Source organism: Protomyctophum bolini (assembly GCF_963924005.1).
Source record: "Protomyctophum bolini genome assembly, chromosome: 2".
Lineage (NCBI taxonomy): Eukaryota > Metazoa > Chordata > Actinopteri > Myctophiformes > Myctophidae > Protomyctophum > Protomyctophum bolini.
In genome coordinates this window covers 29,091,613-29,108,782 of record NC_137863.1, presented here as the reverse complement: position 1 = coordinate 29,108,782, position 17,170 = coordinate 29,091,613, and the positions used below count along the sequence as shown (strand labels likewise).

Genomic DNA, 17,170 nt, shown 5'->3' with positions numbered 1-17,170 from the left:
TGATTCAGAAAGAGACGCGGTCCAGATTTGTCACTAGTGGAAGTAAACAAAAGGTGTAAAACTTCAAACTTTACAAGTTTCACTTTAAATAGTTAACGAACAATATACACGTCACGTGCTGGCTTTATAACGTTAATTTTATGAAGTAATACAAAAGGTTTTGTTGGTTTATTTTGTTGCTCAGGTTTGATTAAAACGTCGATCTCTGGAACCGCTACAACGTGACAGGTGGTTGAGTTGATCACCAAACAAACCCGGGTGCTTGCTAACTGACAACTGTTCCTCTGTAGTTGACTACTTTGGTGTCGTGTCTGTCTTTTATGGCCCCGCACAATGCAAACTAACAGAAGAAAGCCAGATCTGGTGAAACTCAATAAGCCAGGTGGTGAAATCAAACCAATACGAAAAATCCTCACACGAAAGATCACCTATCGAGTTGGATACAACTGGAACAAAGGTGGAAGACTAAAGGAGATCAGAATAAGGTTATTTTTATATCACGTTTCTTTGTTGTTTTCTAACCATACACCAGCCTTCGATCAGAGTATAATGGATGCATTTGATCGAGTCTGACTTTTACTTTCGCATACATGATGCAAAAGTAATATATAATATAATACATCTGAGTCTTGAATCTTGATCCAATTGCAAGGCAACCATACTTGGATGAAATTTATTTAGTTTAATGAATACAATTTAGCAACAAATAGGTTTGGACTGAGACTGTCCTGTTGAGCTCTTAGGGTGGAGTTTTTTAATTGATTGAATACTTTAACAGTAGGCTACAAGGCTACAGGAGTGCAACAAACCATGTACAACCCAGATTCGGCACAAACAAGGGACTAAATTATTTTCGCTCCTATGCCACCAAAATGTGGAACGCCCTACCAACAGTCATTAAGACATGTGAATCCCTTGACTCCTTCAAAACCGCTCTCAAAGGGCACCTACGGATGGCTGCAATTCGAAACTGGCCTCTGTAAAATCTGAATCCCCCCACCGCCCCCCCCTTTTCCCCTCACTGTATATGTATCCTTTCCCTTTTTGCTTCCTACATGATGAATTCCTGTTCTGTTCTTTAACTACATAGAAGTGTCTATTTGTATGTCTCTAAATGTTTTGATGAATTGAACAATGTGGACCCTGTTGTAAACAAGTGTAATGCTTAATTGGGTCGTCCACTCACAGTTAACAGTCTCTGTATTGAGTTTGTGCTTAAAATGTACTGTAATTCTACAAACTGTTAATAAATATTTCAATCAATCAATCAATCAATACAGTGCTGGCAATGATGCTGAAATGATAAGAAAGCCCTGTGGGCTTGTTTCCATTGTGGTCCTGTGTTTTTGGAATCAGATTTTCTCAACGTCTGGCCCAGGGCCCACCATTATCTGTAACTCTGAAAGGCCCCTTTTCCAATAAAATAACTTCGGTTCTAGAACTGGTTCCGTCCTAGATTCTTGGAACGGAACAGGTGTCCATTTTTATATACAGATTTTGTCCCCACACGTCTCAATATTTGCCATTGACAATGAAAGGAGAAATTAGGTCAAATGTCTGCCGAATACGTACATTTAACCAACCAATCACATACATTCAGTTGTTCATGAGATGATGTATGATAATGTATATTGATAAGAGCGCCCCTCACTTCAAGGTGTGATTGTTTTGGTTCCATTTCCCAACCAGCTTTTAGGGTTGTGATTGTGAACCAATTCATTTTCAGTGGAAACACTGAACTGGTTCAATATTACTGTAGGCAGGAATCTACATTGTGTATTAATGTGGTGGTGGTCACTGGACCCGACGTTGAGAACCAGTGCATATAATCTAGACTAGAGGGCTAGTTTATGTTTCATAATCTGATTACGTAATCCTGATAATGTAATCAGTCTGACGCTCTGACCCTGCCTATAACTTTCTTTAATACTGAAGGCATCTGGCAAGGAAGTTCCTAAAGTTATGGATGCTGAGAACGTTTGGTCGAGTTCATCCTCATGAAGCCAGGTATCATTATTTACTTCATAATATTAAGTGTAGTTTCAACCGTTGGATTGACTGAAATGTATGTGTAGCAATGCATATTAATGTTATAAACTTAGAAGAAAAAAGTCCTTAAGTACATCTATGGGGGACAGGTACATCAGATAAATGAACTGGAATAGTATGAAAAAGACTGGAATCCCGCACACTTCACGTCTTCACTTACAGAATTTCATTGAGGCATAGAAGCAGCAACGTTTGGTTCCGTCAGACCATCATCAGACATGAAGGTCTGACGTTGCTGCTTCTATGCATATTCATTTTATAAAATGTTACATTGTCCAGGTCCCACTACCGCAGAGTGCTACTGCTCAAAGCTTGGGAAAGTTGGATAAACGAGTGGTGGACATCCAGGCGTGAGTGGGGCCTCTCAATGCGAGCGGAATGTCACTACAGGTATAGTAAACGTGCCCTTAAATCTCTGTGACACAGACAAAATCATGTTACAAGCTGCTATCTTATAATTCCCTTGTCAAAGCTTTCCTTTACATGTGCTAACAACGTCGCATATGTTTTAGGTATCACCTTTACAACCGGACCTTCTATTGCTGGCAAATGTTTGTGTCTTTGCAGAGAGAGAAGAAGAAGAAACTCCGGCGTGCCCAATGTTTTGGTATGTGGTCTGGGTGATAATGACTTTATTGGAGTTTGTGAAACCTAGAAGTCTGTGTCTTGCTGTCTGCAACCAGTGATAAATTTTTGTTTGTTAACAGCTGATAGGCAACAGGTGCGTCTGATGTGGCACAAGTGGGAGCTATTCCTAGAAATGAAGCAAATTAAGGGTAGAATGCTCGAATGTGCTCTTCGGCAGAAGAGATGCACAACTCTCATGTAAGAGAATAGTTTGTATAAAAAATACATTTTCAGCCATGGCTGTATTAGAGCACATTATATTTGCTCTAATACAAATAAAGTGTGCAGGTCATAAACATATTTAAATGTTTTTCCTATGCAGGTCGGCATGGAATAAATGGCAAACCAAGCTGCAGCAGCACTATAATGTGTATGCACTAGAGGATCAGGCCTTGCAGCATTGGGCTTTGATGCTACAGGGCAGGGTAACCATGCAATCCATCATACACACCAAGGGTTGTGTATACAGTTTTATATCCACTTTTTGTCTGTCAGTTACTAATCTTCAAGGCATGTCCTTATACCTACCTCATAGGCATGGCTTCTGTGGAGAACTATGTATATAGCTGCCTGTTGTCAGAGGGAGAAACAATCAAAGGCTTCACTCCACTTCATTCATGGGACACAGAGAAAGGCACTCTGTGCATGGGCTACTTATGTACGCTACCGCCAATCTAAGAAGAAGTCTCAAGGTAATTTTATATTGACTGCTGTCAGTCCACACAAAATAGGCCTCTTGATTATCTACATTAAGACAAGTACAAGTACAAGTTTGACTGTGACATTATTTGTACACTTTTCCCCTAATGTTGCTGTTCTGACTGATCTAGAAGAGGCTTTGCATGGCTGGCATCTCAGAGTGCTCAGGATGTATTGGGATACGTGGCACAGTGAGCTGTGTGTCAAACGATGTGAAGAGGATCAGTGGCAAGCTGCAGGACATTTGGCCAAACGGAGCATCCAGCGTAGAACACTGGGGTGCTGGAGAACTTGTATCCCAATATACAATACATATTATTCAAATATATTATTTTAAACTATATCGTTCTCAATGAATTTTGGAGTATGTAAAACTACAGACGTGTTGTTTCTTGAGCTTATCAGTAGATGTAAAATTGTGCAGTGAGGAAGCAGAACAAGATCAGATGGCAGGTCAACAACAGGCTCATTATTTACTGGTAAGAACCAAGAGCAGTAATAGACAAACGTGACTGTATTATACAGAAATCAAATTATTGTATTTAAAGCTATCTTCACAGCCTCCTGGGTTGGAACTTGCAAGGGCTGTCCCTAGTAAAATCCATTGACTGAACAAAAATATCGCTGTTTTTCACAGGTCAAATATTGGAGACTTTGGCAGAAACGTGTTGAAGAGGCTGAAGACGAGGCTCTTAACTCCCACATAGAAATGGCCATGTCACACCACAGGTGTGGCTTATTGTTTTTCGTTTGATCATCTTTTACAGCACTTTGGTTTTTCAATGTGGTTACTCTTGTCATTTGTCCCATTACATGCATCATGGAGTGTGTATTTTTCTGTTTTGTTCTTAATGCCTCTACCTCAATAGTGCCTCAGTCCTGAGAAGTTGTTTCTACCACTGGAAGTTGAAGCTTACTTGGCATAGACACAAGCAGGTATTCACATTTTTCATCTGATTATACCACCACTAAATCATTAAGATCATATTATGAGGCTAAACAATTTGGGCAAATATTGTCTCATATCACTTTTATATGCTCTATTGTTTTCGGTTGATAAATCCCAATTACATTGTGTATTGTCCCATGCTTCTGAATAGGGGTTGGAGTGTCGAGCAGATGCCTGGTTTGCTGAACACAGATTGCCACAGTGTTTCAAATCCTGGGTTGAATTTACCCTACAGAGAAGACTTCGCAGGGAGATGAGACAGAAGGCAGAAGTGTATAATCGGTGAGTCACCATCAATTTACAATTTAGGCATTTAGCAGATGCTCTTAATCCAGAGCGATTTACAGTAAGCAAGAACAATACAAGGTAATACATCAAATACATAGAAATAGTCATCAAGAATCATAAGCAAGCTAAGAACCTGATATCTGTATAACAGTAGATTATCTGTACAGTGAGGCTATGACTACATTAAAGAGTCCTATGTGCTATGTCTACATAAAATGCTAAATTATAAATCTAATAAAATGCTAAATTATAAATCTAAAGGACATATGTTTAGCCTGTGCTACAGGCCATCGCATACTTAATTTAACTCTTTTACGGTGTGGCTCCTCTGAGGTAACCTGACGCTGCCAGATCAAAAAAGCTTGCTACACAAATTTGTTTCACAGCTTATTGGGATCTGGGATCGCGGAAGCAAATTCGATGACGGGGCTGTTCCTTTTTTTCAAGATACATGGTAGATGATTGGATGGGAGCGTCTGTCTATCACCGTGTGGGCGTGCAAACACAACCAATCATATTGACGTGTCTATATAGCTTCACATCCGGTTTCGCACATATCCCGCCCTTAGCTCACGCTGATTGGTTCGGTACGAAGCAGATCTGACTCAGGGCTCAACTCCGATCCCAGATGAGTGTTGTGTTGGGGAATATGTTTCCCCAATACCGCCCTCATCTGGCAGCGTCAGGTTACCTCTGAGGTGAACCATCTAGAAGAATGTCTCTATCTGTGGGTCGGGTCCCAGATCTATTTTCACAAATGTTTTATACTTTTTGAAAGGTTCAACTTTAATTTCCTGAACAAAAGACCTGATCAGGCTTTGGAGTTAATGCGTCATGTCACAGATCCACATGATTTGATTATTTTAGACACTTGCCCTTCCTGACATGACAGCACTCAGCAGTGTCAGTACACCTGGGTCAGTACTTACAGACAGTACTGTCAGTACACCTGGGTCTTCTACAGCTGGTTTCTTTCTGTATTGACTTCCTTACAGACAGTGTCAGTACACCTGGGTCTTCTACAGCTGGTGGGGAGAGACAGAGAAGATGCAGGAGCAGAAGCTTTCGGAGAGAACGGTACAAAGCTTTAATGTTCTTCATAGGGTTGCAATAGTTAATCAAATTAATCAACTTAATTGATTATTAAAACATAATGGACATGTCTTTATAGGCGAAAAGCTTAAAAATGTTAAAATAGCTAATCTTCAAGCTATAAAAATATATTTTAATCTTGACTCGTGCTGTTTTTTTGAGGGGCGCTATGCACAGCTTTGTGTGTATTTGTAGCATGGAATGTGATGATTTGATTGGCTGATGTTTGATGATAAGAGCACCCCTCAAATATATTTGCACGTACATGAAATTTGTCCTGTGAGCAGTGAGAAGCCATTGTACGGCATTCGGGGGCAATTAGGGGTTAAGAGTCTTGTTCAGGGACCCACATTGCTGACCTGGCCTGGAATGGAACTTGCAACAACCAGGGCTTCTGGCCCAGGCGGGCTCACTAACCACTCAGCCATGGCCCCATAGTTGTAGTTGATCTACATCCATCATGTCTCATCACGACGCATTGTGTGCTTGATCAACTATAACAAACTAAAAAAGTTCCTCAATGTGGACATGTTTTGGTTGCAATGTGCTCATAAGTCATGACCCTGTTCGTCCTAGGCCATTCTGCACGAGGAGCAGTGGCGTGCACGCAGAGCCATTGCTTGTTGGAGGCAGCGTACACAGCAGCACATTGAGGAGAGGATGAGACAGACCTCTTCAGACGTTCTGTACCGTCACAGGCTTCTCCAGAAGACAATGAGACAGTGGAAGGTCAATAGCACTGAAATACAGGACAGGTGAATGGAATCCTGCTAAACTGATCGATGGATAGTGTCTTAAGAAAGGCATAAGAGGCTCGCTAATTGATTTTTCTGTTTTGTTTGTTAATACTAGGAGAACCCAAGAGGAGCAGGCTTGTCGACATGGTGAACTGCACCGCATGAGATGGGCTTTCGATCGCTGGCACAAGGTAAGGTGCCTCTCTGTTTGTACGCTTTAATCTCTCAATAAATTTACCATATTCACACAGTGGCCCTTTTTAGATATTCTTTATGGCTTTTTTGCCTTTATTTGATAGGGTACAGTAATGTGACAGGAAAGGGGGGAGACATGCGGCAAAGGCAGACGGGCTTGGGACTCGAACATGCGGCACGCCGTCAGGCTGGATTACCGGCCTTAGTGCCTGGACCGCACAGCCGAGGCCCAGCCACGGTGGCCATTTTTGAAGGGCGCAAGCCCCTCCTATGCCCAGCTTTCTGTGTGTGCTGTGTACCCTATAGTGATGATTTGATTGGCTGAGGGCTTAAAAAGTGAGTACAGAAAAGTGAGAACGCCAAAAGTGATTGGCCGGAAGGTGATGATGTATGTATGATAAGAGCGCTCCTCACTTCACACGAGTGTGATTTTTCTTTTACTTCATACCGTGTGAAGTGAGGGGCGTCCTCACCTTTGTCTTCAATGTTTGTGTTTACACACTCCAATTGTCCATTCATTATCAATGGAATTTAATGTTTGGACAAAGTTTGTATTAGCACATACCGGTACACTAAAAGCTGGACATAGGAGTGGCTATCGCCTTTCAAAACAAAATAAATTATATATATTTTTTATAATGGTGAATTTTATATATATATATATATATATATATATATATAATTCACCATTATAAAAAAAATATATAATTTATTTTGTACACAGTATACAAGGAATAACCTATTCTCTCATGAACATTTTTATACCATGTTGTGTACGTATGTGTGTTATATACACGGTTAATGTCTTCAGTTTAAAACTATACAGCAATTGTGTTTATCTCTCTCATATGCACATCAGTTTGTTCAGCACCAAAGAGATAAGAGAAGAAGACTTGAGCAGATGGGGAACTATAACGAAATGAAAATACTCAAACATTACCTAAACGTCTGGATGGTACACCAGGCACCAATGGTAACATGAATTCATGAAGCAGGGCCAATAATCATTTCACAGAGCTCAAACACATCCATGTATCCACAGGATCACCACATAAAAACAGTACAGGTCTGTGTCCAGGCAGAGGAACACTACAGAGTGCAACAGCAACACTTTCTCAGGTAACAATCACTGTTATGAATCTCCTGATTCATACTTCATCCTACGATGGCACCACGAGTCGAGAACAGTTGACATACAAGCTCACAACGTGTTGCATGTCGGCTATTTTCAACGTGCGTACCATAAACTAGGCTTCATTTTCAGTTTTTATATAATTTATTCCACATAAAAGTGTTGTTTGCCAACCTCTTTAAACACACATTTTTAACTGCAAGGCTTCCCCCAGCATTCACGCCAAAATGACTCAGGCATTTGGGGGAAGTGCTTTGGAAATCTTTTTAATTTAATTTTCAAATTGAATACATACGATTTGTGACATGTCGCCGTCCTCAGCGTGATAATGCTTATCACGCTGAGGATAAGCTTTGACCGAAATGTTTGTGATTTGCCCATTCCCTATCTGAATATTAGTACCTGAAGGACACTTCAGAGAGTTATTTTTTGCTGATATTGAACTCTTCTGAGCTGTGCACCTGGTAAATACATTAGTTGATTACTTGTGACTGAGTTGTGTTCACATTTTCTTCTACTTTGCTTTCCAAAATATTCTCTGTTCTCAAACCATGCTGTATTCTTTTTGGGCTAGGGATGGGAATTATCAATTAATTAAATAAGTTTTGATAACCTTATGGATCGACTAACCGGTTAGTTGATAAGCAGCGTTTTTGTAAAAAAAAACTGAGAATCTTAATTTCCCTCGATAAAACATAAAAATCTACATTTTGCTGATACATGGAAATAATACAAAAGGCATATTATATTCCTAAATCTAATATTTATTTGACCATTGACGATACAGGGCCAGGCAATGGCATCTTTGTATGTGCGTTCCTCGGCCCACGCGCAGACAGCTTTACATTCACAGAAAACCACCCAATGATAGAACCACAGACTTTTCGATTAATTATGATGAATTATTAACTGTTAAGTTTAATTAACTAATTTCTTAACAACAGTTTAATCGATTAGCTAACATCACTAACCCTTTCTTTCTATATAAAGTTCTAGAACTGGTTCAGTTCTAGATTCTTGGAACCCTGGTTCTTTCACGGAACCTGTGAATACTTTTAGGGTTCTGAACCAATTCATTACTTACCATATTCTGGGGGGAACATTAGCTAAAAAAGAGCAGGGTTTAAGTGGTCCACAGTCAAAAACTGATCTTGATGGTCTCCGTGAACCTCTTGCCTCTTAGGAGGAGTGTTGCTCTGTGGAGGAAGAACACAGTTCTTCTGGCTCAGATCAGAGTCAAAGAGCAGAGGGCACAGAATCACTTCCAGCTTGGCCTTCTAGCAAAGGTAACAGAATAACCTGCTGATCAAGCTCCCTGTAGTGTTACCATCGCTATTGTTTTGCCATGGTTTATGCACAATTATTAGTTGGTGACATGCACAATGTTTAAAGGTGTTTCTTGCATGGAGGAAAACGACCGTGCATGCTGTGTCAAAACGCCACCAGCAGAGGGAAGTGTTGAACAGGGTACAGAGCTGCATAGATCAAGGTAATGATGCTGCAGGGCCAATGTGCTACATTGACATAAAGGTGTGTTCACACAATCCACCTTTAAAAATATATAAATAAATAGGCACTGCCATTTTATATTAAAACCTATGAGAAATGTATTTATATTTATAGTCCATAGTCCATACCCGACTAACGACCAACACCGTCTCATGGGCCAACAGCAATACATCTGGGCATATCACAACCTCAAGCTCTGTCTGGAGAAAGCCCATTTTAAAGTGTTCTTCTTTACACAGGGGGTGTGCTGAGCATCTCCTGCTGAGCACAAGAGCTGACAGGCGGGAAGGAGAAACACAGATATTTTATTCCAAATTCCACATCTTCAACTACTAGTTTAAAAGTAACGTAGTAATATTCAGCAGACAGAAGGCTAATTTCCAGTTATAATGAAGACGGCAGACACATTTGATTGTAATTGGCCAGCTGATGAATATCGATTATGTGCATTTCTCAAATTTTTAACTAACCTCAACTTTTGAAAGCGATCCATTTGGCCCCCCAAAATCTCACTGAACAGCGCCTTTAAAAGTGCATGTGTAAATGCTTGAAGCCTGAAGTAAGCTTTAAATTGAGCTTTCCCCAGAGCTCCTGGTTGTGATGATTAGGGGTGGGATCCTGTTGGATTCTATCGACTCTGGTTCCTTCTTAATGATTCCCTCTTAACGGTCCGATTCCATAACGGTTCCTATAGGGGTTTTCAAATGGTCCTTTAAAGGTTTGTATTTCCCCCATTTGGTTCCATATGTACACTCTCAGAGTTATAATGGTCCTTGAAATTAAAAAGATGGTGTTGGTGGTAAATCAGGTGTGGATGCATGACCGCCCCACCCAACAGCGGTATGGACTACATGCCCTAGGATATGTGTGTATAGTGTGTGCATGCGTGGTGCAACAATTTTCCATGCATTGTTGTAAATCTTTTTTTTACTTTCGATAAGTGATTCTACAGGGGGTTTTCAGGAGATGGAGAAATGGAACATCAGTGGCTCAGAAGGAGAGTGTAGACATGGAACATGCCAAACAGCACCACCACTCCAAACTTCTTTGCAGAGTCATGAAGGCATGGAGCAGACACCACTACCAATACCAGAGATATGAGGTTAGTATTCCATTATCCTTTGTTTACGTATTTGTTCACTTGTACTATTTGTCACGTGCCTATTTCAGTTGTACTATTTGTTACACTCTTATTTCAACTTATTTTTATATTGATATGATTCCGTAGGTGATGAAGAGGCAAGGGATGTTGTTGCTGAGACTGAAGACATACCAGACCTTTTTTGAACAGTGGAAAACTGAGGTTGGCTAGAATAGGGAGAATATGAGTTCTCTTAGAGTAGTCTGTTAACCTGCCTGTTAATCAACTTCAATAACATGATCATGACGAGCATCTGTCTTGAGTAGATATTAAGGTGAACCAGTATCGGTGTGCATGTGTATACACCTATGTGTTAATATTTTCACTTCTAAAAAAATGTTAATTAATTGCAGTCGAGGCAAACGTTTGAAAGTAATTTGATAGTGATTTGAAGTCATATTGACCAGACCTAGAGTAGTAACTCAAGTGATTTACTGCCCCTCACAGCTGCAGCACAGAAGGAGAGAAACTGAGCAGACCAAGCTTGCTCTTTGGCACTGGTCCCTCAATCTGCAGGCCAAGGTAAACACTTGCTGACTGCTCTACAGTCTATGGCTGAATGACAGTATTTCCCTGAGATTCAAGGATATATGGGTATTGCTGTCACCTTTTCAAAAGAGCAGCAATGTTACAGCCCCTATGACCAAGTGCACCCAGGGCCAGATTAACCCCCATGAGTGCCCCTGTGCAGATCATTTTTAATGCCCCCCCCCCCCCCCCCCCCATAGCGCGGACACGACCAACCCCGAACACATGGAACACAATAAGGTATAGGCAAATAGTACAACTTCACTGGAATACAACTGGCAACCATTGCAATAAATTACATTGGTTTTTTTTTTTTTTTACCAGTAAAATGCATTTCAGAAATGCGACTCTCGCGCCCGAGCAAAGCGAGGGCGCAGATTTTTTTAATGGCATTTTCTGGCCATTTCTTGGGCATTTTCCGGGCACCAAAACCATCTGGGCACTAGGGACATGTGGGCACCAGGACAACTGGGCACTAGGGACATATGGGCACTAGGGACCTGTGGGCACCGGGACATGTGGGCACCAGGACAACTGGGCACTAGGGACATGTTGGCACCTGGACAATTGGGCAGTTGTCCATGTGCCCACATGTCCCTAGTGCCCGTTTCCAGTTTGGGAAACACTGACTGTTCTATCTGCAAAAGTTTTTCAGAGGCAGATCTCACCAAGTCGCGCGCCAAAATTTTGGGGGCCCTTGGGGGACATTTTGGGGGCCTTTACAGCAATTTCACATGAGAAATCTACCATCTGATGTTATTTATATTATTAACTTCTTCCCTCCATTAACAGTGTTTATAAACTTTTTATAAAGGGCAGTTTAGTGCGCTGCACTGTGCTGCAGCAACACTGCCTGAATTGAATTGAAATGGACTGTGGCTGGCCTGGCCTGAGCTTAGGAGAGATTGTTTTTGCTGCGCTGGTTGTGGCTGGCTGGCCTGACCTGATAAAAAAAAAAAAAAGGGGGGGGGGGGTTTTTAGATATGCCCCTCTTGCCACATGCCCCTGTTCAGCTGCACATAGCGGCGGATGGTTAATCCGGCCCTGAGTGCACCATCATCACTTCGTAATAACTATTGAAGCTATTATTATTTTTTATTTTTTGTTGTTGTCATAAATCAATGCTATTGAACACCCTTTACATCTTTGTGTCTAACTAACTCCATGAACCTCAAACTGTCTGCTAAAGCAGGTAACTCCACCAGAGGGGGTGGAGTTAGCTGGTTTAGCCCTCTCTCCTGCTTGGCAGAGCAGCTGCAGAGGCATGGATCCATTGTCAGCTGTGACAAAACCTCCTAACTCCACTTGAGCTGGATTTTCATCCATCCATCTTCGACCGCTTATCCGTAGTCGGGTTGCGGGGGCAACAGCTCCACCAGAGTGCTCCAGACTTCCCTCTCCAGAGCAACATTAGTGACTTCCTCTTGGAGGATTCCGAGATGTTCCAAGGCATCCTAACCAGATGCCCGAACCACCTAAGCTGGCTCCTTTCCAGGCGAAGGAGCAGTGGTTCTACCCCTGTGACTGAACTTCTCACCCTATCTCTAAGGGAGATGCCAGCCACACGTCGAAGAAAACTCATTTCGTCCACTTGTATTCGCAACCTGGATTTTAATTAATTTCCTAAAAAACGTACATTTTGGAGTTAGCTGGTTTCTGCCCAACAGTAGAGATATACATTTTGTGCTCTTTCAATTTAAAGGGACTTGCCTTGCAGTCATTCATTCCTTCTTGGCCGTCTGTAGGTGTTGTTTGCATGGAAGCTGTGGCTCACAGAGCAGCACAGGAAGCAAGAGCGTCAGGCCAGAGCGGCCCACTTCTACAGAGACGAGCTGCAGAGAGAAGGGGTGACATATATCCTCACACATGCTGCTCACATGGGCAGCCTCACCACTAGCTTAGCACAACGGAGTCAAGAGCAAGTGGGTTGATAGCTGTATGCCTGTGCTTACATTAATTTGGAGGTGTACATTTTTCCTGTCTCATCATTATTTTAAAATAAATTATGACAATCTTCCACAGACCACACAACACCTCCAACAAGTGGTCCAACGCTGTGCCATGCGATGGAAGCACCGGGCCTTGTGTCGATCACCCAGCGTGCGAGAAGTTGGAAGATTGCTGTGTAAAAAGAGCGTGTCCTTCTGTCTGCTGGAACCCGACTCAAAAAGCATGTCACACGGAGTGACATGGTCTGCTTCTGTCGAAAAGGGGTCTGGAGACAAAGTGCTCAGCCAGCTGTGAGTTTATGCCAGTCTTCACCAGTTTCACATTGGTAGTCTTTATTCTGAACTAACCGATGTTTGTGACTCGCACACAGTGCTCTGACTCGAACGACTAGACTTCAACCTCGTCGTCCAAAAGAACAGCTGGACTCCCCTATAAAAGAGCTGCAGCACAACAGGTATACAAGAAGGCTCTTTGCCAAACTATGTAACTGCATTTTTCTGTTGTGAAGTGAGCCAAATACAAAAGCCCTAAATGTGAGTATGTTGTCCTCCTTGAACTGAAGTTTGAGATGTGCTTGGAGTTTGACATAGCTATTGGAATATGTTTACTGGACCTTGGGTTTGGCACTGCACTGAGAACCGAAGCATAGCCTCCAGAGGTATACGCATGTACATGGCAGTGCAGCGTGGTTGTAAACATTGCATGCTGAATTTTAAATATTGCATTTGGAAAAGTCCATAGCTCACTAGTAAAGGGAAGCGGTAGTAGCTCCAATTTCTATCTCTGCTAGCTCGTAAAGACACTCTTGCTGTATGTTATTCCATAGCCAGCATGGATCCGATTTCTTCTCCATACTGTCAAATCCTGGTGGTTCCTGTTTCTTCCAGGGCTTTAGCTGGGGTACAGAGCACCATTGTTCCTGCACCAACATCCTCTGAAGCTCACACGTACTCTCTGGATTCACTTAATGGATTACAAAACCAAGATGTCCTTTTACCACCATCTTCTTTCATGACCACCAAAACTCAGGCCAAGGTAGCCACTAGTCACTCATCTTTTCTCAGATGTGTGTTCTGTCTTCCACTGTGTGCACATTGTTCCCTAACTTGGGCCATGTGGCCTCTTTTTAAAGGTCGGGAAAAGCAATGACTCAGTGCTGCTACCCCCTGAACAGTTCACCTTCTCATCTCATTATTCAGGTATGGTGATCACACTTTTAAATACTTACGCCAGAAGCAGTTGCCAGTTGGATTCCAACTGGCGGAACCTTTCCGTCAGAAGCAGTACATTTGTTAAATGCCATTAACAATAAAGAGACAATATGACGTAATGAGTTACAGAATGACGTAAGTTTTCCCTTCATTGTCAATGGAGTTTATTAACCCATTTAGGCCTAAGGCCGATTCTAAAAACGCCTCTAAATCCTGACCTAAGGTTTCTGAAAAACTTCAAATATTTATATAGCAGCATCAAAAAAATTACATTTTTGAATACTGTACATACTGTACAGAACCCAAATATGGGTGCCCGGCCTGAGGGGTTAAGATACCAATAGGGGTTCCCGCCCAGAATGGGTTAAACAAACATTGAACTATAGACAGACATTAAACCTGTATATAGGAGGGGCTAGCGCCCCTCAAAAACGCCATTGACAATGGACAGAGTTTAATGTTTGTTTAGTCACTAACACAAACATTAAATGCCATTAACAAAAGAGTTTAATGTTTGTCTGTGTTTGTTTTACATCACCATTACTTCACCTAATCATAGCAACATGAGCTAAACTTTAATATATTAGCGCCCCTCACTTCACACGGGTGTTGTTCCACCGTTGTTGTTTTATTGCAAATGGGTGAAGTGGCCCTTTAATAAATATCGTCGCTGTTGGGTGGAAACCTCATACGGTAACCTCCAGAACTATTAAAATGGCAGAAGTAGTAGATCTACAAGTGTTTCAAGCTTGTTGATCTGCTACTTTTGACTTATTCATTTACGGAAAATATGGAGATAAGAGGTTTCTGCCCGACAGCGACGATATATACATTTGGCCTCTCTGGGTGCTTGATTTGCTCTTGTGGATGTACTCTATGGACTAATTTGTAAGAATAAAAAAATTACATGATGCAACACTTGGTAATCACAAAGTAATCTAGTGGTCCATTGTGATGTCTATTTTTTTGCAGCAGCATCCAGCAAAGATGGGGATGTGCATGCGGAGGCAGAGTATGCTGATCCAACCTTGGCCCTAACTGGAGAACTGCTCCGCATTCGTGTGGAGATGAAGCACTTCCACCAGGACAGGAAGCAGCTCCAGTAACAATTACAACCATCTTTAGCTTGCCTTGTGCTGTTTCTCTTACTTTGTCGGATTTCATTTTGGTCCCTCTTGCTGCTGAGTGCTGACATACCAATATATGTATTGAGGTTGATTTGCATGTGCATTTGTGTGTGCAGGGCATGGAAGAGGTTGAAAGATGTACTGAAGAACTGGCTGCAGACCAGTGGAAGGGAAGACCAGATGGATAAGAACACAATATGTCAAGAGTTGGAGCTGGTAAGCATTCATTGAAGATGATTTGTGGCAAATTTATGCATTATGTCACCATTTCGCAAGAGATATGTCACTGTTAATTAAGTTTCATTCTAATTTGTACTATTGTCAGTAGATCACAGCAAATGGTTGATGGTTTGACCAGGTTAAAGGGTAATTTCACCACTGGAAGAAACTGCAGTCACTCAATGTTAATAGTATTTGAAGTATCCAGACGTAAAAACAAATCTGTTAACAGTAGTACAATTTGAAATTTGCACCCCATGGCCAGAAAAAGACTGTAGTCAGGGTGTTTAATTAGGGTTTGACTGGATTGCTGAATTCCTACAATGACCAATGATGCCTTGGTGCACTGCCCCATAAAAAGGTAGATGCCTTCTTCTGCTCTGGGGTGTCTGTTCTCGAGAGGAGGCAAAGCTTTCCAGAGATTCCTTGCGAAGCATAGCGGAAGCTTGCCAAGCTTCCGTGTGCATCACTTTGGCAATGTAAACGTTTGTTTCCTCATGCCAATAAAGCTCCCTTGGATTTAATTGATAAATCCCGGAAAAGTCACCTCCTTAAGCTGGACACAACGGCTCCAATGAACTGCAGCGGCCACTGAGGCATCTATTTATTTTTGATGGACGCTAGCCCCTCCTATATACAGGTTTAATGTTTGTTTTGACCCTAACACAAACATTAAATCCCATTAACAGTTTGTTTTTGACACTGTTTGTTTTACATCATTATTACATCACCTAATCATAGCAACATGAGTTAGACTTTAATATATTAGCGCCCCTCACTTCACACGGGTGTGATCTATGCACTGCCCCACCTTGTGGAAAGGCTTACTGACACAACATGTAGTCTAGGAAGGAAGTGAGACCAGTGCCTGTGATGTCACAGGCACTGGTCTCACTATCTAAAACCACATTTTACACACACAAAAACCCCAGGAAAGTGTTCTAAATCTTCTAAATGTTTTATTGCAAAGGGGTGAAGTGGCCCTTTAATAAATACCGTTGCGGTCGGGTGGAAACCTCATAGGGTAACCTCCAGAACTATTAAAATGGCAGAAGTAGTAGATCTACAAGCTCAAGTGTTTCGAGCTTGTTGATCTGCTACTTTTGACTTATTCATTTAGGGGGGAAAAACACAAAGTATGGAATATGGGTGCTTGATTTGCTGTTGTGGATGTAGTCTACGGACTAATTTGTAAGAATAATAAACAAACACTTCAATATTTGCTTTAATGTGTTGTTCACATTTCCAGTTGGAGGAGCGTATCAGGCAGCTGTCCACAGTACTGGAGAAGCGGAAGCCAATCATGCTACTTCATGTTGCCAGGATCCAGCATTTAAAGACCCTGCTCCACAGCTCCGGGGATGCCTTCCTTAACAGGGCACCAAAATAAAAGACTTAAAGATGCTATGATGACATCCACAAAAGTGGCAATTAGGGGATTTCTTCGGACCATGTCATACCAAGCAAATCTCAACTGTTTTTAAGGACGAAAGAAGAAGAAGAATAACAAAAGAAGTGGAGCAGGACAATAACGAAAGAAGTGGAGTAGTCAAAGTAAATATTTTCCGTGCTGGTTATTACCATTTGCATTAATCTCATTGCGCATAATGTTTTATTGTGTTTTGTGCTTGGTTACAACTTAGATTGTAGTTTTTTTATGTACAATAAATTATAAATACTGTTGTTTGAATTAATATTGTTTTCAGTTCCCATTGTT

The 17,170-nt window shown here is 41.6% G+C and overlaps 1 protein-coding gene across 5 annotated transcripts; it reads left to right on the top strand.

The window, feature by feature from the left end:
• The first annotated feature begins 25 nt into the window (after positions 1 to 25).
• On the top strand, positions 26 to 17,136 carry sfi1 (SFI1 centrin binding protein). 5 transcript variants are annotated; one of them, XM_080776730.1, is made up of 30 exons: positions 26 to 485; positions 1,936 to 2,007; positions 2,329 to 2,439; positions 2,562 to 2,656; positions 2,757 to 2,874; positions 2,999 to 3,101; positions 3,212 to 3,368; positions 3,507 to 3,668; positions 3,784 to 3,854; positions 4,013 to 4,104; positions 4,245 to 4,311; positions 4,476 to 4,606; positions 5,608 to 5,689; positions 6,281 to 6,459; positions 6,557 to 6,632; positions 7,496 to 7,591; positions 7,679 to 7,755; positions 8,952 to 9,054; positions 9,161 to 9,257; positions 10,219 to 10,379; positions 10,506 to 10,580; positions 10,866 to 10,940; positions 12,692 to 12,868; positions 12,969 to 13,186; positions 13,267 to 13,350; positions 13,784 to 13,931; positions 14,029 to 14,095; positions 15,080 to 15,209; positions 15,351 to 15,450; positions 16,703 to 17,136. In XM_080776730.1, the coding sequence occupies exons 1-30, from the start codon at positions 334 to 336 to the stop codon at positions 16,841 to 16,843; spliced, it is 3,417 nt and encodes a 1,138-aa protein (XP_080632856.1). In that variant the 5' UTR covers positions 26 to 333; the 3' UTR covers positions 16,844 to 17,136. The 5 variants fall into 5 exon arrangements, with proteins under 5 accessions (XP_080632856.1, XP_080632857.1, XP_080632855.1 ...); XM_080776731.1 differs by having other exon boundaries at positions 3,781 to 3,854; positions 15,083 to 15,209; XM_080776729.1 differs by having other exon boundaries at positions 3,781 to 3,854.
• The last annotated feature ends 34 nt before the right edge of the window (positions 17,137 to 17,170 follow it).

Coding starts and splice junctions, on each gene's coding strand:
- sfi1 (XM_080776729.1), top strand. CDS start 334: ATGCAAACTAACAGAAGAAAGCCAGATCTGGTGAAACTCAATAAGCCA. Junction 2,875..2,998: donor AAGAGATGCACAACTCTCAT/GTAAGAGAATAG, acceptor TTTCCTATGCAG/GTCGGCATGGAATAAATGGC. Junction 15,451..16,702: donor TATGTCAAGAGTTGGAGCTG/GTAAGCATTCAT, acceptor TCACATTTCCAG/TTGGAGGAGCGTATCAGGCA.